A 25,779-nucleotide genomic window follows, 5' to 3' on the forward strand; every position below is an offset into this window, starting at 1 on the left:
CCAAAGCAGGGAGCAGAACCAAGCACAGTCTGAAGTGACCGGTAACTCCCGTATCTGAAGCACGAGTGGTGACTCCGTGAGGCACTGGAGACAGGTCAAAGAGAAAGCAGGCGCCTGTCCTCGAGCCCGGCAGCTAGGACAGCCCCTGGTTCCTGCCCTCAGGCAAGCGCTAACACCACCTGGTTGCAGCGAGATGTTAGGTGTGAGCCTGTTATTTCTGCTCCCCCGTGTGACTTGCAGCAGGAAGGCATCCACCTCAAATGCCTGAGATAAACAGGGGGGGGTTCAGGCACAAACAACAGGATCGGCAGGTGTACGGAAGCTGTTAGATATCACAAACGCTTACTTTTTAAGTGACAAAAGTGTCATCTTTATGGATCTATTCTGGGCTTGTCTAAACTTCACAGAAGTAGCCTATGCATCACCTCGGTGTTATTTTGGATCTAACCCTATAGGCCTAACTCAAGGATTCTGGATTCTGCCTATAAGAGAGCACTGCACTCATTAACTTCCAACTAAACGCTAGAGAAACTATTTCAGTGCAATAATTAGTCAACTTCAACAACTGCACCTCTTCCAGAATTGCAGTTTGCGCTGGTGGACTTTATTTCCACCTGGCTGTGCATTCAGTCTGAACAGTTGGCTTTTAAGGTTCTGAACAAAAGCTCCCAAACTGAGGGAAGCAAAGAAAGCAAGGGCCTCTCCCTCTCTCTCCCCCCAAAACTTGTGCCCAGAAGGAATAAATACCGGACTCAGAAGGGACTCCTGTATGTTTTTTTTAAAAAACAAACAAACAAAAAAAGGGCAGCTCCTATGCTGATAATCAGTAAATACCTTTAAACTGAGGATAGAGTTCCTCTTTCTTCCAAAGTGTGAAACAGACGTGCATGCTCACATGGCTGCATAAAGGAATTGCCAAGTGATTGTCAGTGTGACCTGTGACTGAACACACGCACAGATTCTGTCTCAATCCCTTTCTGCTTCTGCCTTGACAAATAACTCTCCAGTTGTCTTTATCTTTTTTTGTTGCCAGGAATTTACTGTCCTTTAACTTTCAACTAACGCATGCTAGGATGTAACTGTTTCCCCTTGAAGCAACTCCCTGTACCGTCCAGAGTATTGGGATTAGAGTAAAACATGCTAAATTAAGCAGGTTATACAGATGAAATAGGAAAAATAAGAAGGGCTGTTATTTAGGTACAAAAAGCCCAGGATATTATAAACTTGTACTGATAGAACCATTAAGTTACATTTGACCGCGGACATGGAAAGTGATTACTACTTTCATACAGACACCCACTATTTTTTAATCAAGTTCTTCAATAATCAGGAAGGTTTTACCTCTGCAACCAGTCAGCTGTGTCAAGGTGGTGTATAATCTCTCTAGATGTTACTGGTCCACAAACACCTCTCTTTTTGATTGACAGGAGCTGCACAGGCAGCTTTGACATGTGCGATTCAGCTACCGTTACCTGTGTATTTCAGGATTTGGCACTTCCAGTTCTATAAGGCTCTTCCATGCATCACAAAATACTTGCACCTATTTGGGAAAAACGCTAAGGCCCCCTAGGTCCCATATGAAGCCAAGGAAGTACCATACAGTGAATGAACAGTGCTGCCAGGCTCTGAAAGTTGGCCCTAGCTGCATCAATGCTACAAGCTTTTTAGCAAACGCTAGAGAAGAAGCTTTGGGGGCTTCTCCTGGCTCGGTTCCATGATCCTGTTTCTCCTTCAGAGCTTCGGACACTGGTTTTGAGGTTGGGGCTTTTTCCCAAGAAGATAAATATGGGTTCAACAATGTTGAGGGTTTCAAAGTCATAAAAACATGCATCAACAAGAATGGACCTTCTGCAGACAGGCTTGCTGCACCCCTGGATTACCTTCTTGGTGGGTCATCTAAAGAGTCTGAAGCTCAGCTGGTTAAAGCAAGGGCTTGTGACTTCGGCTGCAAACAGTTAAGTCTTTCGAGTTGAGGTAGAAGGTGAAGTTTCATATAACAGTGGAACTAATCAGCGGCTTTCCCCTATAGAACAGAGGTGCTCTCATGCTCATCCCGTTACATGATAATGCAATTCAAGTACTTAATTTTAGTGACTTTTTAATACAAGGTTAATTTTCTGCCATTCTTAAGATTTGAAGCAAATCACTGTATACTCCCCTCTTTGGCTGCAGCGGGCTACTAACTTGGCTCAAGCCAAATGACACCACAGAGCGGGGTTCCTGCGTTACTAAGTGCTTAGCCATGATGCAGTAATAACCTCTGCAGGAGTGCAATTCATTCTGCAAATAGTTTAAAAAACACAAGCGGAGATGATTATGCTACTGCAGGTGTATTTTTTTTGTGTGTAGGCACCTCCCCGGGGTCCCCTTGGCTTTGGTCAGTTGGGTTTAAAGGGAACTAGCTGCCGAGCTGCTCTAGGCGTAGCCTGCAACAGGACTCGAGGACACCGCAGCTGGCACAGCACCGCTGCTGCAAGCATCGCTGCCAGTAAGAGGCTGCAAATGCTTTTTACGGGCAAATCTATGACAAGTGCTGATTTTTAACTGCGACTTTGACACTCCACAAACTGCCACTGCTACTTTCATATTAAGGATTCCATGCTTTTTAAAGAACTGTAAAAGGAATATAAGCATGACTTCTATGGAACCGACCTAATTGAAGCCTCAAGTAGACTTTAAGACAGGAGATGGCTAGAACACTGCAGTTATGCATCAAAGCTGACATCAAACCAGGCTGTTTGCCTTGTATCTGTGCTCAAAAACTCACACACAAAACTTAGGAAGAGCCATCTGTATTGTGTTTACGGTGCAGGTGAAGGAAGGAAAGTGGTGACAAGATACCACCCGTGCCATCCTCTAACAGATTCACTGCTGAACACCTACTTCATGAGCCAGAGAACAGTTCACAGGTCCCAGTTGTACAAACCAAAGAAATACAGAAACACCCATCAAAGGCACACGTTGAGGGAACTGGACACGTCTAGGCACTCAGGTTTGTTAGCTCCAACACACGGATTAGCCGAGTTGGTCAGACCAGAAGGTCCCCGTAATGCTTGTGTCCCATCTCTGTTGGTGGCCAGGTGCTATCTGTCACCACATGGCCATGTATGTGGAGAGCGCCTGAGACCGGAGCAGGCGGGCTGCCACCCTCCCGTTCACCCTCTGGCACTGCAGAGTTTAGCCAAGAGGAGCCACATCAGCCTACCTTCAGGCAGCAGGCGTCCACGGCTAGGCAGAAGCTGGCCAAGTCAGAGATGCGTTCATGAATGTATTATGCAGGTAATAAGAAAAAAGGCATAGTCTTTCATGTGGCCGAGCAAAGCCTTCCCAACCCAACTTTTACAATTAGCAGTGAAACATAACAGCACTTTATAGCGCTCCAAAATCCTTAAGGATATTCTGGCATAAGGGCAAGTTTGGTTCTTCACTAAACAGTTATGCACCAAAGGGTGTTTTGTTTCCAATAGGTAAAGGGACCTCTTCATAAATTATTTTGAGATAAGGGAACTTCATAGGTAAAAACCAGTATTCCAAGTTGTAGAAGAGGTAAAACTGATGATTCAAGATGACACGATCGATTATTTTTAAAAGATCCACAAAAAACTCTCCGACTGTCCGATGAGGTTTGAATGGATAGTAGAAGTCTCTTATAGCTGCTGCCAATGTCTTGTTTCCTAGAGGTCCAAAAATAGATGTTTCATTTCCCAAATAAATAGGTTCTCCACTGAATAAAATTATGCTGGTATAGTTTGTTTGTATCTTCTTAAATACGGCTCCTAAGTCAGCTAGCTTCTGGTACATTCTCAGTATAAATTTAGAGCATTCGTAAGAGTCAAACCATACTATTGATGGTTTGTCAGGACTTGCTTGAACTGTCCAGGTCTCATAGTAAATGCCAGTCTCATTGTCATATTTTACCCATTTCGCCATTTCATTAAACATGGTTCCTGTAAAAGATTAAAATAAACATGACAGACACAGGGTAACAAATACGTGACTCAAAATATTTTCCATCTATCCCAAGGTTCACCTCCCTTCCCTGCAAAAGTTTACCTACAACATTACCTAGCCATACGAAGATACAAGGCTTTGGCTGGAGGGAGAAGCGATACCCCACTGAACAAACTATATTTACATGTAAGTTATTTAAACTGCAATTCTTTTTTCAGCCCCACTTCCTATTACTATGCCAGAACATCCAAACGTCAGAGAACCATGACACCTCGCATTTTGTTTTATCCATGTAGACAAACAAGGTAGGTAGTACAATCTGCAAGAGATGCTGGCAAAGTGCTCACCAGTGCAACAGGCGTTTCTGCACTTGCTCAAGTTTTAACTAAATTCAGCAACTCAGGGCAGAAGTTTTCAAGTCTCTCCACAAAAGAAGTCTATGTAACCTTAGACTGAGACACCCTGCTGTTTTAGCAGCTCCTCAGCCAGCAAAGCTGAACTAAGCCAAACGATATGAGTGGGGTGTGAAGACCAGTAAACTTAAGGACCTTGTGGATTTTTTTTTTTCAGTTAGAATACTTGTTTGGAGTGTTTTGGTGAATGAGGAATTTGGAATGAGGAAGACATCTTTAACCCAGCTCATCTCTCCAGGAGCAGGTTACATGTGATGCATCTGCCTCCCCAAAATAGAGCTGAAGCACATGGCTAATCTTCCTTCTTTTGGTTTTTTTTCCCCATAGTCCTAGCACTGCACCTCAGCCTAGCCCTTCTCACCCTCTCTTTCCTCAGTCACAGCACAGGGTACAACCGTCTATGACTCGGATCCGTCTAGCACCTCACATTCATAGCACGGCCAAATTTTGCAGATTCTTCTTGTGCAATACATCAGAAGACACTGCCAGACGCCAGCTTGCAATTGTGACAGTGTTCCAAGCCATGATGTCTCTTTAGCTGCAAGTGTCACTGCTGTGGGTACAGTAACTCTGCTTGGGCGCTGCTGAAAGACAGGCAAAACTGTTGCAAGCCAAGAGACTGGCAGCAGTTGCCTCACAGTTCAGGGGTGGCAGACATCAGACAGAACTGTGTCACGAACACCGCCCTGCGCACAACAACCAGCCCCTCACATTAAATCTGAATTCACTGCAATGTTGCATCATCAAGACCAATGAAGAGCACTGCATGCCACACATCTCCCTCCAAAACAAGCTGCAAAGGTCAGACTGCTGGGTCTACTCTTCATCAGAGTAAACACATCTCACGTTTACCCTAAGGGGAGGCACGTGTGCAAGCTACTACCTCAGAGTAACTAAAGCTCTGCACATTCACCTCCTAGGCTACCCCATTGTAACTGTTCTTCACTCCCCACTTAAAAGCTTTTGGGCTCCACCGTAAACATTAACAATTGTTCTGTTCAGTCAAAGTGTTGGATACTTTCTTTTTTAGTTACCCATGACTTGGTTTAATAAAACAGCAAGTCATTAAATCTGTATCAAGAACTGCACTTACTATACACCGTAGACAGGCTTGAAGCTCCCCTTTATCTTCTCTAATTCCTACCAGATTAGCTTCCTAGTGCGTATTCTGTAAGGCATGTTATTGAAAAGGATTTGTCTCTCCTAACAAGACCAAGATGGACTTAATATGAAATTCTGGCCTTTACGTCTTAAATTAAACAAAAATATTACAGGTTAATGCATGGGTCCATGATAATCTGCTAGAAGATGCCTAGACAGTAAAAAAAAAAAAAAAAAAAAATCAGACTTGGGATATTCCTGCCCTATTTCCACAAAAGAAACACACCCCTAAGTAACATTAACCTGGCTGATGGGCTTTAAAAGAGAAATGAGATTGCTTCAATGTGGTCTCTGACCCTGCTGACAAACAGCTCCATAGGATCCCGCAAGGGCAAAGCTGTTTCATACATTAAAGCTCTCTCCCACGAAATGGGATGTGTTTTGCCTGCTCTCTGAAGGAAGTGAGTTCAGCTCATGATGCTGTCCATCTGTGCTTGCATCCATTCACCCTCTTCCTTGGTAACTTTCAGATTCCTAGTCAAATTCACATAATTCAAAACTCTGAAGAGATGCTACCTTCCTAAAAGTTTCAAGGAAACAGGAAGCAAGGGAGACAAGGAGGACCGTAATGATGCCTCCACAAGGCACCAGCGTAACCTCACCTTTCTTAGGCTTCAAATAATCCACACAGGCAGGAAGCATTACAAGTTCCACAACCGTATGAAAATATTTAACTTGGTATTCATACAAAAGAATCCAACCGTATCACGCATCAAAGACTTCAACCATGAGCTAGAAACCCACAGGAAAGCAGCTCCACTTACTTCATTGCTGAAAGAACAGCCTAGAATTTCTTAGCAGCACTGGATAGATTACCTAGAGACTGAGTCCAGCAAAGCTGCTAAAGGTGGAAGCGGGTAAACACAAAGCACCACATCACACTAGCTGTAATGTAACGCTCCACTGTGCTTTGTATCCCATGCTCACTTCAGAGGGTAAGTGGGTTTTGGTCACACAAAATGCAACTCCCTCAGGGGACTTTGTTCGTAAGTCATTCACTGTATTACAACAGTAGTCAAACAGATTTATTTAAGTGCCATTTTTATTTTAGAATTTCAGTGTTCAGTATATACCAGGAAGCTATTCTGGTGATCATCCATGTATTTAGAGGTATAAATCCTGGTTTTCTTCTATGACATATGACAGAGACCTATTACTGGGGACATCTGCACAGTTTTTATGACACATAATGGGGGAGATGGAAATAGAGATTAATATTTTTTATCTTTTTGAGACTATTTCTAAATACACCTTATTTGTTTGCTCAGTCACGTACACATTTTCACCGTTTTTTCCTATTTCAGCAGTCATCTGCCCCCTCACAATAGAAAGCTTTGTTTTGGTGCAGCCATGTGAAAAGAGTCCATAATGGTTCTGTATAAGCTGTTTTGCTATTTTTACACTCAAGAGACTCAAGTGTTTTTGTACAGCAACACCAAATGACTCATTTAACAACTGTTCAGTGTGCGCTGTTCAAAACGCAGCAGCCTCATATTGCTTTCTGTATTAAAGAAAGCGCAAAGATAATATTTCAGTTTGAAATTAGCATCAGTGACTAACATTGCAAATAACCTACAAACCGTAAATTAAAAGATACTGCTTTACATGAAGACAAGGCTGACTCTATACTTTATGATATCGGCACCATCCAAAGCATCTGAAATCTACCTGATATTGTGGTCACGAGAACTAAAGTTCCATTTTCCTTCCAGTGTGCATCATCTATTCCTTCATAAAAGCAGGCAGCTCCCTGGTTACACCAGAACGGTGCGTCCATGCCAGGCCGGAGATGTGGAAATGTGCAGTTCCCAAGCTGGAAGAGCTCATACCACTCCATTGTGTAGTTTTTGCCCGTTAGAGAGCTCTTGAAACCCACAGCATCATGCATAATTTTCTGGAAAAGAGGGAAAAAAAAAAAAAAAAGCCCCAAAAGCCAAAATTTTAACATAAAACCAACTTCAGCTTGACCTGTACAGAAGATAAGATGCTTGGGAGCTCTTGTGTAACAGGGTGAGAAGAGGGGAAAGGGTTCCTGTAACACCTTGGATTCAGTAGCATCGATGCACAACATACTAGATTGTATCACGCACATACTTTTATCACAGAGTCACACTGTCTCAGTGCTTGTCTATCCATCCATTGTAAATTCTGTTATTTGGAGGCAGATACTCAGTGGGAGCTCATCATCAAAATGCAAGCTTACTTTTGAATCCTTAATCTCACAGGGGTATCAAAGAAATAGAGCAGAACCGAGTTACCAAAACCACGTCTTTGTAATGAAAGCCACAAACAGAACAAGATAAGTATTTATTTTAAAACCTGTACAATAAATACATAAATTCAACCTGACTTTAACAACTAAGATAATGATATTTGAAGCTACTTCCATTTTTGACTATGCGTGCTTGGTTTTGATGTTGCTATTTCATGTTCACTAGTATTTCTTTATTCATTAGGGATCATGCTTTGAAGCTTAATTATGCTACTGCTATAGCTATAAATATCGCTAAAGTTGAGATTCTTTCATATTTGCATGACTCCATAAACTGAGACTTTAATTCAATACTGATCATAACACCCAAGAAAGACTGTAAAAGCAACCAATTGTTCTGACCAGCTAGCTGTCCACTCCTGACAGATATCCATGTTCATGCAAATACATGTTTTTAACAACAGAAAAGTTAATACACTAAGCAAGCATTTCATCTGACATAAGGGAACAAATAAATGTATTTTCCTGATGCAGTGCTAGCACAGAAAAAACGAAGACACCCCAAATGTAGTGGTGTGTGTATACAAAACACTCCCAATATGCAGCTCTGTGGGGGAACACATTCAAACCCACCAACAGTTCCAGTCACGCTCTTTTCTTTAGCTGAGCTAAATTCTGTAACTTTTCTTTGAAACTTAGTGCTCTTTGGGTATCTCTCCTATAGATAGCCTAGCTTGTGCGCTCCAATACTCTTCCATACAAACATATCCCAACCTTACAGCTCCCATTCTTGACACCTGCTGTTGAATTCAGCTGAATTTGTCACTATAACTTTGTTAAACAAAAACATCGCCTTACCAAATGTCCTAGTAGGTCCCCATATTTGAACTCCCATACTGGAGCCTGTAATCGATACACTTCAATGACATCCTCTTCTTTCATAACTGGAATGGCAGAGCCAGTGGGACAGAAAGTGTAACGAGCTTGGCAGTAAGGATCAGTTTTTGGACGGTAATCAAAGCGCCTGTGTTGAGAAAGAGAAATACACAGAATAAGCACAGCCTCACAGCTGGAGCAACTGTCTCGTGGCTTCCTAAGGGCTTAAGTGGGAAAGCTCAAGTGTGCCGCCGCCGCCACCCCTGAAGACAGATTCTCTAATCCAGACGCTACAACACTGGGAGTACACAGGTTCGTAAGGCTGCCGAGGTGTACGTCTGCAGAAACAGGACTTAAGATTTGTGATTGCAACTCAGGTTGTACACAGTGCTGACAGCTAAGGAGTAGGCATGATGCAGGTTACAAAGGGTGACTTCTCACAAAATCAGAGACACGTAGATGCCAAGTACAGGATGGTTTGAGATCTGCCTCAAAAATGTTCTCCTAACAATTTGTCTACACAGGGATTGACCAGTTTGCTCTGGGAAACTATTCTATAATAATAGCTCCCCAGATGGAGCTATTTTTACTCTAGAGTATTGCCAATATCAGAAAGAAATATTCTATTTCTCTATGATAATTTAGACAAAGAGGCCTAAGAACTTACGATCACTGTTTCCATTCATTATTCCTATTAAACCTCAAAAACTGAAGACCAAATCTGCTTACGTACCACACTATATACAAACAGCAAAAAAAAAAACTTTCAGACAAGTCTTCCTTTCCCAATTTCCTTCAAATTCACTCACTGTATTTCACTTAAAACAAGGTTCCTATATTCCTGTTACCAAGACAGACTGGCGTACACAGCTTGCCCAGAGCACAGCCTGAGAGTCTAACACACTCAGTTGCCCAGGGCTACTGAATGGCACAAATACCCCAGCCATGAGACGACTCAAGGACATGGGATTTCCCGAGCCATCGTAAGGCCAGTAGCCCTGCTGAGACACCACTGGTTTTCCCTGTTGACTTCCTTCTCCAAGCTTGCTGGGTATTTCAGCATGTCTGCCTTTATTTTGACCAGGGGGGAGGAAAAAAAAAAAAAAAAAAAAAGAAAAAAGAAAAAAGAGTATGGCTGGAAAAAGAACACACAGTTTGAAAACAAAAGACGCCAGCCACACATTTAAGTCCTGTTTCTAAATTGCACACCTTAAATTTCCCCTCCCACTGCACCCTACATGTGACAAGATGGCAACAAGCATGTTAAGAAACTTTAAAATACCACTTGGCTAAGTGTCTCACACTGGCAGGCTTGTACTCTTGATTTTGACCATCCCGAGACCCACCCAGCCTTGCAACTAGTGAACTTGCTGGAAAACCCCAACGACTCGTGACAGCAAGATCGGCTCCTTTAGGCATCACGCGATACAAATTTAACTATTAGGAACTACGCAACAGGCTTTTGAAACTTTAGGCGTGCGTTAGATAGCAGTTAAATCGATAAATGCAGCATTCCGCTGTCCCCAACAGCGCCGGGCCTTCTTCGGGAGCTAAGCCAGCTCTGGAGCAGCGAACAGGATTTCGAACCACTTCGTTTATCGTCATCAGAAGCATGACGTAAAGTTACATGTGAAAAATAAAATACATCGTTGCCCGACTTCCTCATCGCCACTTTTTGCTACAAACAGGAGTTAAAGGAGCATCTTTACAGCAAGGGTAGTCATTCCCAGGGCAGCAATCCCGGTGCGGACATCGCAGGAGCGCAGCTCTAGGCCAGGGAGGGGACACCCATCCCCTCACACTTGTGAGCTAAAGACACCGAACAAAAAACCCCCGTGATTACAAAGGAGAGGCTGTTCACGGGCGTTTCGGTCTAACAACTCAACGAACAAAACAAACGGAAAGCTGACGGGCCTTGGAGGGGAGGAGGAGGAGGAGGAGGAGGAGGAGGCGGCGGCGGGCGGTGAGGCGCGGGCAGCCGGGCCGGCGGTGCCGGGCAGCCTGGGGGACGTGCTCCTCCCCGGCGCCGGCCGCCGGGCCCCCTCCCCGCCTCACTCACCTGTACGGCACCGGCCACCGGGAGCGGGGCGGCCGCGGGGAGCGGGGCGGCCCCGGGGAGCACGGCCCCCACGCCGCCGCCGCCAGCAGCAGCAGCAGGAGGAGGCGCCTGTAATGGCGGCCGGCGCCCATGGCGGCGCGGCCTGCGGTGCTGCGAGCCGGGCCCCGCTGCCGCGGGCGGGCGGGCGGGCCGGGGAAGCGGCGGGGCTGAGGGAGGCTGGGCGGGACGGAGCCGCCTCCGCGCCCGCCCACGGGGCCCGGGGCGGCCGGCGGTGCCCGCGGAGGGGCCGGGCGGGAGGCGGGGAGGAGGAGGAGGAGGAGGAGGAGGAGAAGAAGGAGGAAGGGGGGGGGGGGGACACGGCGCTAGGCGCAGCGTCCCGCCCAAACGCAGGTTGAGGGTTTTTTTCCCCCTCTGGAGAAAAACCAAGCGTGTGCTGAACCATCCCTCAGAAACGTCACTTGGCTGCACTACGATTCCAGTTTTCTGGAGACCCAGGCAACGATGCGTTCTTGTAAGTTAGCTAAAGTATTTTGCTGCTCCAAGCACGGCTTTGGAGCCGATTTAAAACACGCATCAAACGCCCATCCATACAGCCAGAATCCACCTCTGGGCCTGCACCCGGCACGATGAGGTGAGGCCTCACCAAATGGCAGAAGGGCTTTCGCTGGGATAAACCGCGTAGCCCCAAGCCCGTCTGGCTGCCCAGAAGTCTGGTCTGAAGCCTTTCAGGGCTTCAAGCAAAGTTCATATGCCCATCACCTGTTTCAGAACACTTATTCAGGTTGTAACAACTTACATCATGGGGATTATATAGCAGTTTATTCTCTCGTTTTTACAACAACAGCGAAACGCATCTGTAACATGAACTCCAGCTAAGCGAAACAGCGAGGACAGGTTTGCCAGCAGCATCCCTGCAGTAAGCACAGCTTTTTCCAGCTCTGCAGAGTTCAAAACCGGCTATGCTGGCACCAGAGTCCAGGAGGCTAAGTTTGGTAGTTGGCATCAGCAGTGAAAGCGCTGGTGTGTGCTAATCACTGGGTAAATAATAACTGTGCTGTGGACTTTTCACCATCGGGAGCCAGAGAGAGATCCCTGCTCATTGCATATGAGCCCCTAAAGAACAACCAGTTCTCTAGTCAGCACTATGCTAGGCTATATGCAGACAAAATTGGAGGTGGAAAACACTGCATCCTACATAAAAATGCAGGATAGGCTGCTGAATATCACTTTCGGTAATGTTGGAGGTACTAAAGGTGTTCAGAAAATCGTAAGACGGCACAGCTATTAAAATCTTTAATTTCAGCAACACTTCTGTATCTCACTTCATTGCTGCCTCATTCTATACTGCTTGTCTTTAAAATCCATGCCACTCAGCACTATACATTAATTTCATGCATGTACACATAATCTATACATAACCTATATTTCCATATTTCATTTTAATTTCATGCATGTTATTTGTGTCTGCTTTAAAGTAAGGCTCTGTTGTTGTTCTTTATGAAACAAAATGTGCTATTACTCGTATGTGTTTCCTAGCTTGAGTGTAGTACAAGATGCCAGCTCTTTCATCTGTTCAAAAAGGTATATGTTTGTGTGGAATATAGCCATAATTCCTAGTTTTAGAGACTATGTGTAACTCTGGAAGTGCTTTATGAAGTAAGGGAAGCATAATTTATCCCTTCTATGAAACCAGGATGCAGGGAAGTGGAATGACATAATGAAGGTGCCGCAAATGCTCGTTAGCCAAACTAGAAATACAGTATGAACTGGTTCTTAGTCCTGGCTCAGCGTATGCTTGTTTGCAGTTTGGCCTATTAAGTCTCCATTCAGGCACTGCTGTGGTTGCTGAAGGTGTCGAGGCAAATGACTAAGACGGCAAAGCTATTGATTTTTTTCTCATTTTAGTAGCATTTTTGTATCTCACTTCTTTGCATCCTGTAGGAAACTTTTGCAGCACAGTACTGTTTTTTCTTCTCGTACAACCTAAGTTCTGTCGTGAGCCATATTTTAACACAGAAAATAAACGACTAATAAATTTGTGAATAAATATACTTAAGCTAAAAAGCTCATATGTCAGCAACTTCTGAGTCAGCAGCTGTCTCGTTTATTATCCAGAAACATGTCAAAGTGCCCTTCATAAACTCACAGAGCTGATCTGCATCTTTGTCCACTAGCAGGCTTAGAGGAAAGATTGAGACTGGCTACAAAGATCGACTTCTGGAGTTGACAGGATTCCTAAATTTTTTCTCATTTCCCAGAGTATTTTCTTTTGATTAGTGAAAACTGAACATTCTCCTGAAACAACGAAGATGACTCTTGGTGATTTCCCATTATAAAACAGTACCCTCTCCATCTCTGCCCTTGAAAGCGCCAGGATGGAAGGAGCAGAGGAGAAAGGGGAAAACAAACCCTGGTGCTGCAGCCAAAAGTTGTGGTTTTGAACATCTACATGAGTCATCACACTGTAAGAGTCACAGCAAAGAAGCTGTTGAACCTGAAGTAACAGCTCCTGTCTCACAAAAATGGGCTTCTCTGGATGGTGCTTACACCCTCAGCTGCACATCTGCCAGCCTATATGCTGGCAATATGCCATTCAGTAAGAACATTATGGTTCTATATATGGATCGCAGTAGACAAAACTACGCAGCTAGCAGTTTTTCTGCTCAAAGGGTTTTTTTTATACTCACACTGGCATATGTTAGCTGTTGGGTCAGCTGGATGCAAACTGAGAAATACAAACATGACCTGAAGTCATACTGAAGCTAGTCTGAAAGACAGAAGTTCATCAGTCTGAGGTCCACCCTCCCCACCTTTGAGAGGTATGAAAGAAATCTTGAGAAAAGGAGCCAGATACAGGACTCCTCTGCACCTATACTCTGCTATGTAGCCTGAGATGCAACCTGAACTGTTGAGGTGGCAGAAAGCCGCATCATTTTCTATGGGAAAGGAGAATGGCTGGGCTTTGTGACTGCGTAAGGCAGTCCCCTCGGGTCCTCCTCAACTCTGAGAGTTGGATGAGGGCTGTGCTCAGGACAGACGTGCAGTTCAATGAGCATTTGGGACTGCGGGGCAACCCCTGCTTTCTCTGGCAGCTTAGGGGGCAGGTGAGGGAAGTGATTTATTTCCAAGCTGGAATTCCAGGGGAGCTCTGCTGAAGCCTGAGAGATAGGATGAGAGCTGGGATAAGGATGCAGATGAAGTTCATCATGAGTTTTGAGCTGAGAGGGACTCTCTGGAATCTGCTGCAGGGTAGGGATAAGTGAATTGATGAGTCAACTGGATGCAGCCTGTGAAATACAAAGAGCTATCCACGTCAAATTTAAGCTAATCTGAGAATCTGTTGTTAGGTAACTAAGGCCCTTCAGAGCAGGATTTCCACTAGAGAAAACATATTTCTCAAATCCTGAGCAGTCGGAAAAGGGTTGGGTTCCAGGACAGAGGTGTAAATCAGTGAGTACTGAGGTACTGAAGGGCACGGTACGTCCAGGCCCAGGGCGTGCTGTCTCCTTCAGCTTGTGCAGCTGGTTGCTCAAGGTCTCATAAAAACTGTTGTGAAGAAAGCCAGAAACTGCTCCTGCCTAGGCTCTCCCAAACAGCTCTGCTGAGACACCGCAGGCAGGGCTCCCTGCTCCTTTCCTCCGGAGCTTGCCTCTCACTTGAGCTACCCTGCAGCCACGCCTGCGCCCAGCCCTGTACCCCGTTGATGCAGACCCCGGCCCATGCATCTCTCTCCCCAGCTTGACCTTGGATCTGCCTCATCACCATAGACTTGCCTAGTGATCAGACTCCTGTTGAAACCTCACTGCTTTAATGGTTGGACTGGATGATCTTAAAGGTCTTTTCCAACCTAAACGATTCTATGATTCTATGATTCTATGCTATCACTAGAGCCGCCCTGCTCGCCTTGCGTGGCACCGGGCCAGGCTGGCGAGGCGCCTGCCTCCACTTGCCCTGTTACCATGCTCGGCTCTTGCTGTGCCCTGGCACCCTAACTCTGATGCTGCCACATAGCAGAGCAGTGAATCCTCTTCTCCACTTCAAATATATGTTCATCTGAAGTCAGGTAACACCTTTTGTCATTTATGCTAGCTCTAGGGGCGTCAGGGAGCAGCGGGAGTAGGGCTGCTTTGCACAGGAGGACGAGCCAGGCACAGAGGTGACCATGGCGCAGAGGTGACCATGGCGCAGGCAAGGGCAGTGACCTCAATGACCACGGTGCAGTCCTGAGGTTTCTGAATGGGAACAGGTATGTAATAGTGGCTGGATCCACCAACAGCCCCAGACACAGAAAGGTAGACTCAAGCCCAGGGTCCAGCCAAGAGATAGGACTACCTACATGTGTCCAAGGTCCCTCCAGGAGGCAGGACTGAAGATGAGGCTACCTGTAGGTTCACAGTCTGTGCAGGAAGACCAGCCTATATGTCAGGACAACAGGAGACAGGACTGGACATGCACACCTACAGCATAGCTCAGGTCATGTCTGGATGTCCAGGCCTACATTTACATGGAGCCCATGGGTCAGTGGCCAGATGTGTGGAGGCCCCAGCTGAGGCTGGCCAAGGTAATTAAGGGCTATTGATGCAATCAGGGCCCTGACAGCAGCTTCTCCTCCCATCAAGGTGAGTCCTCACACCTCACAAAGATCTGGCTCCAGAGGTGTTACTGTTTTGTGAAGTGCTTTTGTTGCTATTTGCTGCTGTGGGCTCAGGCTGGAGAAGAGTCATCATGTGCTGTTTCAGGGTGATGTAGAGCCAGGGCAGGGACATGTCATGAGCCGGATTGAAAACATGGACCTAAGTCAGACTCAGAGGGCCATGACAAGGTCACGGAGCCGGGACCGGGACATGGCATCAGCAAGTTGGAGCTAGACCATGGCACAGAGCCAGGGCAGTTATGGAGCTGGCACAGGGACATGACATGGGGGGACCCGAGTGGGATGGGAACATCACATCCTAATCAGGTCCAAGATCCATCCAGGAAAAAGGGCTACCTATAATCTGAGTCTGAGGTCCACCCAAGAGATGGCCAGAAACAAGACTGGAGATGAGGCTACTGAAATTCAGGTCCAGGGTCCATCCAGGAAGACTAGTCAGTAAGTCAGGACAGAAAGGAGCCCGGAATTCCAGCTCTGAAGGTACTCAGTTCATTAGCTCCAACGTTAACCCTGTCCCTAACACACAGGAGAGTTTGAGAATCTGCTCATATCTCCAAACATGCATTGAACTTAAACTCCGTCCAGACAGCAGCCTCTTCCTAGCTCTCAGGCGTGAGGAGGACGCCAGGAGGATTCCAGCTCTGGAGACTCTCAGTTCCCCTATCCCCAAACCTAACCAACCTTGCAGCTCTCCTGCAGCTGAGCCCATGGAGTCCCGTGCCAGTAAGCATGCTGAACTGCCACTCGACTCTCACCAAACATACTTTGTATTTCTCTGGGTGGAGATGGCTCCACTGGAATTTCCCTGGGGTCCTACTCAGCCTGGAGAGTAAGGTGAGGGTTTGGTGCTGTACAGAGCTCTAACTCCACAAGTGTTTTGAGCTGAGAGGGATCTTCCAGCCTACGGTTGTGGAGTAGGTGGTCAGGCAATCGAGGGCTTTCCGAGCTGGAGCTGCACTGTAGTCCTGCTCAATCCTGAGTGGCAGAGCGTGGGCTGTGGTGAAGGTAAAGCTATAGCCCTGCATTTATTTGGAGCAAAGCGTTGCCCAGCAGAGAGCAATCTGCTGTTATGCAGGGAGTTTCTCTGTCTTGGCCCTTCCCTGTTCAAGAATCTCCCTATCCACCATCCCGCATAGACTCCTGACCTCGCAGGACACTGCTGAATACATTTTTCTACAGAAAGAGACTTTGCTTTCATATGCCATTTTTGCTCTTCCCAGCCTATGGCACTGTTGTGTCCCCTGCAGAACTCCCATACTCCCAAATTTCTGGAAGACTCTCATTTTTTGCCAGAATCCACCCTTTCATCACTCTAGTCCAGTGAAAGTGTAGATTTTCATTATTAAGCCCAAGTTTATTATTATTATAAGAGAAGCAGCTGATGAAAAATGAAGGACTAAAGAGCTAAGAGACCTTGCTAAAATTAAGTACATCTGGTCTCCAATGTAGCATTTGTGTGCGCTGTTATAAGGAGACTAGAGATGAACTTCTGCCTTGGCCCAAGGAAACCCTTTGGTTCCCTAGGGCGATGCCATCATGACTCAACTGGGAGTAGGTAGGTTTGGTTTTCCAAAGAAACTCTTTGGTTTTCCTGGTAAAATGGAGCCACTCCCTAGAGCACAATACAAGGTTAAGGGAGCCAAAAGGGCTACGTGGGTCTACGAGTATCACTGAAACAAACAGCATTGGGACCCAGCACTAGCGCTGGCCTCTACCCAAATTCCACTGTTTTGGGCTTTCAAAGCAGCCTATTCATTACACCATTATAGACACGTGTGTAAAACAAAAAAACAAACCTCACATGTACACCGCTGAGCCTTTGCAAGGTCCTACTGGCAGCAGAGCAACTTTCATAGAATCATTGAATCATTTAGGTTGGAAAAGACCTTTAAGATCATCCAGTCCAACCATTAACCTAACATTATCAAGTCCACCACTAAACCAATTAAGGGTAGAGTAGCAATTTCATGTTTCCTGGCTTGGTGGCTGGATTATTTTTAATGAAAGTGAAAACTAGGAATCATTAAGGTTGGAAAGGACCTCTAAGATCATCAGTCCAACCATCAACCCAGCACCACCATGCCCACTAAACCATGTCCCAGAGTGCCACATCTACCCATTTTTTGAACGCTTCCAGGGATAGTGACTCCACCACCTCTCTGGGCAGCCTGTTCCAATGCTTGACCACCCTTTCTGTGAAAAAATTTTTCCTAATATCCAATCTAAACCTCCCCTGAGGCAGCTTGAGCCCATTTCCTCTTGTCCTATCACTAACTACTTGAGAGAAGAGACCAACACCCACCTCACTACAACCTCCTTTCAGGGAGTTGTAGAGAGCGATAAGGTCTCCCCTCAGCCTCCTCTTCTCCAGGCTAAACACCCCCAGTTCCCTCAGCTGCTCCTCATAAGGCCTGTGCTCCAGACCCTTCACCCTTCAGGCAAGCTACAGGAACGCACGTATGTGAGAGAATTGCAAGGATCCCGAGCAGCAGCTCCTCTGCTGCGGTAAACAGGCCAGAAGAGAAATGAGACTTAAAACGCGGCCAAACCCCCTTCGTTTAAAGCTAGAGGAGCGTCTGATTCCCCCTGCCCCAATTTCCCCCTGACATTTAACACTCATCCCCACCTACGCTTTGTAGGCAGGAGGGAGAGCGCCTAATGAAAAACAAGGAATTACGCACGGTGTGCCAGACCCCCGGGGCAGGCTGGGCACCCGGGGTGCCGGCTGTGGGGGACCCCGGGCCGCAAAACCTACGAGCCCACCGGCGAGACCGCGGGGAGCTGCAAGATGGAGGCCGAGCCGTCACGCAGCGGCGCAGGCGCAGCAGCAGCAGCAGGAGGAGGAGGGAGGAGGGAGGGTGCTGCCAGGCGCCCGTTCTCCGGCCTGAGCAGCCTCTGCCCGGGCCTGAGGGGCGGGCGCTCGGCCGCCATGGGCAAGCGGGTGGCCCTGGTGCTCGCCGGCTGCGGCGTCTTCGACGGCAGCGAGATTCACGAAGCCTCGGCGGCTCTGGTGCACCTCAGCCGCGGCGGCGCGGAGGTAGGGGGGGCGGCGGGGCCCCGCTCTCCGGCAGCCCCGCTCTCCGGCACCCCCCGGGGTGCGTGTGAGATGTTCCCGGGTGGGCGGAGGTGTGTCCCCCCCCGACTCTCCGCGCCCCTCAGCAGCCGAGGGACCCCCGCCTTGTGCCGGGGCCCGGGGGCAGGCCGCCCTGTGGCTCCCGCTGCTTGTGGGATCGGAGCCCCTCCCGCTTCAGGATGGCCTTTTCCCCGCCGCTGCACGCCGCAAAGCCAGTTCAGCCATCATCTCTCTCCTTGTCTTGCCTCCTCCCTGTTCTTTATTCACCCCCCTCCCCAAAGACCCGAACGTCCCCCCGGCAGGAGCGGCGGTCGCATGCAGGCGGCTGGCCCCGGCAGTGAGGAGCGGCCGGAGACCTTGCCCCGCTCCTCCATCCGAGGTGAAGATGGGGCCCGGTTAAAATTCTTCACCTGCTTCCCCATCGCTTTTGGCAGAAGTCAGGCGCTCGGCTTCACCCGCTTGTTTTCCGCTAGCTTCTTTCTGGGCTTTTTTGGGGGAACCGGGCGTCATCGGGGAGCCCCGTAGCAGGATGTGGTGGTGGGCTTTGGGCCTGCCTGTGGCTTGGGATGGCGGAAGGTGGTGGCTTTCCGTCGGCGTGCGGCCACGCTCCGCTGTCTGGCGGTAACAGCAGCACCCCCAGATTTAGCGCGAAATTGCCCTCCCTAAAATTAAACTGAAGCGGCGAGCGCCGAGATGGCTGCAAAGCAAACATCAAAACAGATGTGTGGAAACAGCCCCTGCCGTACACCTTTCACAGAACTTTGTGTTTTTGATGCAGCTTTCCCCTTTTGTGCCTAACCAAAGTACGTTCTTCCGTGTTTTGTTTTTTCCTTCCTGCTCCCAGTCTTTCAGGAAAGCGAGTAACTCTAATGTCTGCACTGGAAATGCTTGTGAAGTTTGCATCTTTATCTTTTAAACTTCATTTTTAGAACTCTTCTAGCGCTGATCCCATAACAGTTAAGAGCAGCCTTTCTGCAGACTCAGGTGTGTGTCCAGTCAGGCTGCTGGTATAAATTGTGGTGCCCTGTGTCCTTGGGGTTATCCGCAGAGGGAAGGCAGGCCCTGGCAAAATCAGTAAACTTAATGTTGGCATCAGAATGCACTCCTGTCAAAAAGCTGCAGGAATAGGATGGGGAGGATGACCGGGTTTACCCATCCTAATATGTCATCTGTCACTTTAGATGTTTAATACAATAGATCCATCCTGTGGAATCCACTTCTCTTGGATAAGAGACTTAAGGAACAAAACCTGTTTTCATTAGATGATCTTTATGGTGACCAATATGTATGAGTTCCGTTTACATTCACAAAATTGCTTTGTCTGTCTATTCTAGGTGAAGATATTTGCCCCCAATATTGAGCAAAGGGATGTAGTCAATCACCTAAAAGGAAGCCCAACAGAAGAGAAGAGAAATGTGTTAGTTGAAAGTGCCAGATTGGCAAGAGGAAACATTCAGGATTTGGCTGAACTGAAAGCTAGTGAATTCGATGCAGTCATTTTCCCTGGTAAGTGCTTTTAAAAGAAAATAGTTTTTTCAAAACAAAAGGTTTTCCAGTTGCAAACAACTGCTTTGCATCCACTACTTTTTTATTTTTAAATCTGTTTAGAGAATAAATTATACTCTTGAATTTGAGAGGTACGTGTTTTTTTTTCTTTTTTACTTACTTTCTTTTGAAGATGAGAAAATGTTTTAGCAAGCTCTCATGGGCTAACAAGTCATCTCAGTTTATTTATTAATTTATAGTCCATTAATTTAAAATGCCAGAGTGTTCTTTTGGTGTTAAGTCATACATCGCACTGTTCCTTCTTTTTAAAGATTGTGAAAACTCAAGTACCTACTTGGGGACAAGAAGACTGACCAGAGTAGAAAAGTAAGGCCAGAACTTGACATTATGTGGCAATGCCTTATTTTTAGGACCTCTGAAATTGTTGGCAGAATAGTAGGTTGCCAAGTAGATTATATTCCCTGTCAGATGAGAGTACATTTTGTTTTAATTATGTATCTGGTCTGCTGCTGATCAAGTTATACTAAATATGTTTATGGATAATTTTTTATTTATAGACTGCAAAATTGCCTTTCAGACGGAGGTAATTGTAATCACTTTAGAAATGAAGAAACCAAAATGTCACGAGGAAATTATGACTTGCTGAAGATCATTTTCCAGAATATTCATAGTACTGTTAAATATTGCCCTCACGATTGTGCCTAAGCATTATTTTTCCAAGTTATTACAGTGTCTTCTGTTGTAAGGCCAGCAGAGGGAGCGTGTAGATAACGCAGAGGAACATACTTGCAGCACTAAAAGGAGTGGGTGACATCAGGGCTGATCAGGGAGTAGAAGCTAGCAAATATTTTCCATGTTAATTTCATGCTGTTATAACCCAGGCTCAGGGGGGTTGCTGTAATAACTATTAGAGGGAAATAAACCCTATTAAGTTTGAAAATTAAAATCTTACCTCAGAGATTCCAGAACACTCGAAAGTGAGCAAAGAATGAAAGGAAAAGTATTAAAAATGCAAAGCGTCTCAATGTTGTCCATTGAAATACTTGTGGAAATTTCTGTTTGTTTATCGTAGAAAAGTTGATGCTGTGTATATTCCATAAGGAATCAAATATAATGGATGGTTACATTTACTAATAACCTTCTTTCTTTGATTATCCCGATGGTTATAAATCCAGCAAATGAAGGTGCTGTAAAATATATTCTGCTTGTGCAATTAAAGGAAGATTAAATGCAAGTAAAGGATTGTTATAACTAATTTCTAGAAAGACAAATTCAGCATTATTTTTAATAGGAAATTATGTTATAATTCGTAAGTGATATGTCTCGGAATATCATATTTTATCAATTCCTTTTTATGTAATATCCATTTTGTTTTTATTGTGTTAGTTTGGGTTTCTTTTAAAAGTCTGAAAAGAATACTAGGTGGGGAAAAAGCTCTCCTGCAGTTGTTTAAGTATTGAACTAAAACTTGAGAGTGAGATGACTGTAGAGGGTCAAACTGCTGTTGGCATTACTCTCGTGAACTGCACCCTCTACTTTTAACTATCGGTGGCCTTTCTTCTAATCCCTCTCTTGCTTGTCAAGGGGTGCACATGAGATCGTGCAGCTTTTCCAGTCACTAGCAAATGTATGTGACGGTTCCTGTTTCTCTGTTTGTTACTCATTGAAGCAAGATTAAGCTTTCTGGCCTACGTAACACGTGGTATAAAAAGATCTGCAGTTGAACTTTTAACATTATAAACCCATCACGTTTCATGTGCTGACAGCTTTCAGTATAGTAACTTAACAGTCCTATGTATGCCATGATTATATTGTAAAAAAGGAGAACTACTTTCTGGTATTGAATTGAACGGCTTTTACCGGTGTCTTACATTTGAGCTTTTGTTTTTGGGGGCGTTTTTTAGGTGGCTTTGGTGTAGCAAAAAACCTGTGTTCCTGGGCTGTAGATGGCAAGAACTGTACTGTCCATGAGCACGTGAGCTCCACACTCCAAGCTTTCCACAGTGCTAAGAAGCCCATTGGTTTGTGCTGTATATCGCCAGTCCTGGCAGCTAAAGTCTTTCCTGGTTGTGAGGTCACGGTCGGCCAAGATAAAAATGTAGATGGAAGGTAAGAAGGAAATGGATGGAGATAATTTACATAGGAATTAGGATTAGTAAATGGACAGTTTTGTGTGCAAAAGTCTGAGACCTCTGGTGCCAGTAATCTTTTGGTGACTTATTAGTGACATTTTTCACTTATTTCAAATTTTCTCTTGCACAGTAATAGTAGGTGTGGAACTCTCAGGGCAGACAGACCAAATCTGTGAGGTCAGGTGATTTGTGTGCTACAATGTTGGAACAATTTACCCCTAAATTCAGAAATACCCTGGTCTGCGATACGTCCTATGATATCAACATCCACAGACACATTACAATTAATAGCATGAAAACTCTAGGTAGCCTTATCTCTTGCCTAAGCTGTCACTCTGTGAGCCACCCAAGGTAACGTAGGTTCCTGCACTGGCTTTATTGTGCTGTGTGGGTGCTAATGAGCCACTGGATGTAGCATCCTTTGGTCCTAAAAGTGACAGAACAAAGAGACTTTTACAGAATCCTACCTCTGCAAACACACAGGTGACCAAGGATATCAAGTTACTTTTCATGTTACATTCATGGTAATTGAGTGATAGATTTTAGCTCATATTAAGTGAGATACAGAATTTGCTTACCCAATGCCTCTGAAGGCCGTGATTCATGTTGCAAATGTGCAAATGAACAATAGGCATCTGGCCAGCTGGCATTCCAAAATTTGGTACCCTGTGGTAATTTGAGTGGCCATTTAAATTGCATCTGTGGGGTTTTGTCCGTTCAGAGATTTTTAATAAACTTTTTCTGGTGATGATGGTTTGGGGCCAGTTTAGGGGGGACAGATGAGGATAGGGTCTGGCAGAAGTCAGTGCTGCTTCAAGGATTATCAACCTGATAAAATTTCTGAATGGAATTTCATACCAGCAGTGGTAGTGAGGGATTGCCTCCACCCCCCTGTTCCTGCTTTATCCTCAGGGAAAAAAAAAATCTCTGCAGAATCCCAGTGGAAGACCTTATGTGGAGGTGTTGGAAAAGGTCTAACGTGTCTGCAAGTTCAGTTGGCATCTCTCAAACTTTGGAGGATCAGTTATGGCTGCACTTGGTATCGCCTTGTAAACTTATTGAAAGATTGTAAAAATCAGAATTGTACCTTCTGACATTCTGTGGCTCTGCATTTCCCACCTTGTTTTCAAAGATACCAGATCACTTGTGTCCATAGGGGATGGGAGAACCTGACAGTGGCAGTCTGTTTGACTCCCTTGTCATCATCAGCTAAAGAGTCACTTAAATATTCTTATAGTTCTCTCATTCAAATTATGTTGGCAGAACTTTATGGCTGTACCATCTCTTTATGTTAATTACAGTCTTTTTATTTACAGATTTCCTGATGCTGAAACGGCATCTGCTATAGCAGAGCTTGGATGTAAGCATGTTTGCAAAAATGTAAATGAATCCCATGTGGATAAAGCCAATAAAATAGTTACTACCTGTGCTTTCATGTGCAAGGCTCCTTTGCATGAAATCTTTGATGGAATTGGAACAATGGTACAAGAAGTCCTGAAACTTGCCTGACTGGAAACGTACAGACTTCTGAAAGGAAATCAATTTAGCTAAGCATAAGCATTTAGCTTCCTTTGATTGTATTAATAAAATAATGCAACTATTAAACTTCACGGTTCTTGGTTTGGTTTTTTGTTTGTTTGTTTGTTTGTTTTTATAATCTGTAATACATCATATGGTTATTGCTAGGTTTATCCTATTTATTTCTCTTTTAAAATAGAAAGCATGTATTGAAGGTTAGGGAGGGGGGTGTGCCCTTTTTTTCCTCATGAATCTGAATGTATTCAGTCTTGATAAGATAATGTAGGAACCCTCCTTGTCCAGTGGGGTTTTATCACATCACTAATGATTATCAGTAATTCACATTTGGTGTTACCCAGCTATAATTACAGATGAAATACCTGTAAATGAGTCTGTATACCTTCAGTATAGGAAAGTAATTAAATTCTACTTTCTGATCAGAAGGGAAAAAGAAAATAATGTGGCTGGTTGGTTTTTTTTTTTTTCTTCCCTTGCAAGCATTTAAGCAAGTTGTCCTGGTTTTGGCTCGGATAGAGTTAGTATTCTTCCTAGTAGCTGGCATAGTGCTGTGTTTTGGATTTAGTATGAGGATAATGCTGATAACACACTGATGTTTTAGTTGTTGCTAAGTACTGCTTATGCTAGTCAGGGACTTTTCAGCTTCCCATGCTCTGCCAGGTGCACAAGAAGCTGGGAGAGGGCACAGCCAGGACAGCTGACCCAAACTGACCAAAGGGCTATTCCATACCATATGGCGTCATGCTCAGTATATACAATGGGGGGGGTTGGCTGGGGAGCAGTGATCGCTGTTCGGGGACTGGCTGGGTGTCAGTCAGGTGGTGAGCAGTTGCATCACTTTTTTTTTCTTGGGTTTTGTTTCTCTTCTTGTTCTCCTTTTCATTACTATTATTATTATTATTTTAATTATTAAGCTGTTCTTGTCTCAACCCACAAGTTTTCTTGCTTTTGTCCTTCCAATTCTTTCCCCATCCCACCTAGGAGGGAGGGTAGGTGAGCAGCTGTGCGGTGCTTCATTGCCAACTGGGGTTAAACCACAACACAAGGATAACTAATGGACTTCTGAAATTTTTGCAGAGCCCCCTAGATAAACCAAGAGTCAGAGGCTGATGTACAGATGAATACATTGTATGTGGGAAATACACAAGTTTTGCTCTAATAAATGAAACAATTTGAGGTTTATTTAGTAAAATGAATTAGCTTTATTTTGTGATTTTTTTGCATACATAGTTTAGTGCCCTAAGGAAGGTACATTTTTATATATGTTTAGAACGCGTGCTTTTGTCTTACAAATGTGAACAACGGTCGTCAGCCTCTCTTAGAAGCACAGTCTGGCAAGGCTTTGTACTCCTGAAGGAACTAAAAATTCCCAGAATTCATTATCAAGGTAAGTTGACTGTCACTGTGGACACTTAACGGTCTCGGCACAAGAAGCATTCTGATGCTCACAGGTCTCTGTCAGTCATAACGAGTGCACTGTAGCCCATGCTTTGCAGTGCCTGAAGTCATCTAAACATGTCATCACTAATCAGTGCTAATCATATCTTGTTGAGCAAGCGCCTTGTAACTGGAGCGGAAACGCAGCAGGAACAAACGTGTACCACAGAGCAGCCAAAAGATGGAACTGGGAAATAACACTTTTACGACAAGGAGCATTGGGTCGTCCCTCTTGCTCCGCAGCTGGCGTGATCAGGAAAGGCACTAACCTTTACCTCGTCAATGCAAGACCAATGCTTATAGCGAAGCCTGACGTCTTGCAGGGTATCAAGTGCACTACTCTGTATGTGTGCCATGTTTATTTTAGCACAAACGTAAAAAGCTCGGACGTAACAGGTGGCCTCTTCAAGGAGGCTTTAGAGCTAAATCTGCAGAAATAAATATATGCAGGCTTTTAACCTGCGTCCTTCTCACAGTGATGTTTCTCATGGACACAGCGCTTCCATACTCCTCCAGAATTTGGATTTCCTGTATGGAATTATTTAGCAGAAGCAGAACAGACAGACGTTTTTGGCAGAAAGGCAGGAAAATTTTTGTGTTGCGCACAAGCAGTGCTCTGCCTCTAGAGATATAAAGATAATTGAAGTCGACTGTGCCAGCAGAGGATCTTCTGTTCAGCCTGACTGAGCTGTGCATGTAATCGCTAAATTATTTACTTAGCCAAAACCTACAATATTGGACTAAGCGTGGCTTGTCTGTTACGGGAGTC

At 45.3% G+C, this 25,779-nt stretch overlaps 2 protein-coding genes across 2 annotated transcripts; one reads left to right on the top strand and one right to left on the bottom strand.

Annotated features, from left to right (window-relative positions):
* Nucleotides 1-2,699: 2,699 nt before the first annotated feature.
* Nucleotides 2,700-10,803, bottom strand: CLN5 (CLN5 lysosomal BMP synthase). Its single transcript, XM_075722321.1, has 4 exons — nt 10,673-10,803; nt 8,596-8,761; nt 7,194-7,419; nt 2,700-3,947 (listed from the first exon to the last, which is right to left on the bottom strand). The coding sequence occupies exons 1-4, from the start codon at nt 10,801-10,803 to the stop codon at nt 3,436-3,438; spliced, it is 1,035 nt and encodes a 344-aa protein (XP_075578436.1). The 3' UTR covers nt 2,700-3,435.
* A 7,452-nt stretch (nt 10,804-18,255) lies between these two features.
* LOC104026189 (glutamine amidotransferase-like class 1 domain-containing protein 3, mitochondrial) lies at nt 18,256-23,642 on the top strand. The gene is made up of 4 exons (XM_075719823.1): nt 18,256-18,363; nt 19,734-19,905; nt 21,810-22,014; nt 23,354-23,642. Exons 1-4 carry the CDS (start codon nt 18,256-18,258, stop codon nt 23,544-23,546), a joined length of 678 nt encoding a protein of 225 aa, XP_075575938.1. The 3' UTR covers nt 23,547-23,642.
* The last annotated feature ends 2,137 nt before the right edge of the window (nt 23,643-25,779 follow it).

This window comes from Pelecanus crispus, chromosome 1 (assembly GCF_030463565.1).
Source record: "Pelecanus crispus isolate bPelCri1 chromosome 1, bPelCri1.pri, whole genome shotgun sequence".
NCBI classification, from domain to species: domain Eukaryota; kingdom Metazoa; phylum Chordata; class Aves; order Pelecaniformes; family Pelecanidae; genus Pelecanus; species Pelecanus crispus.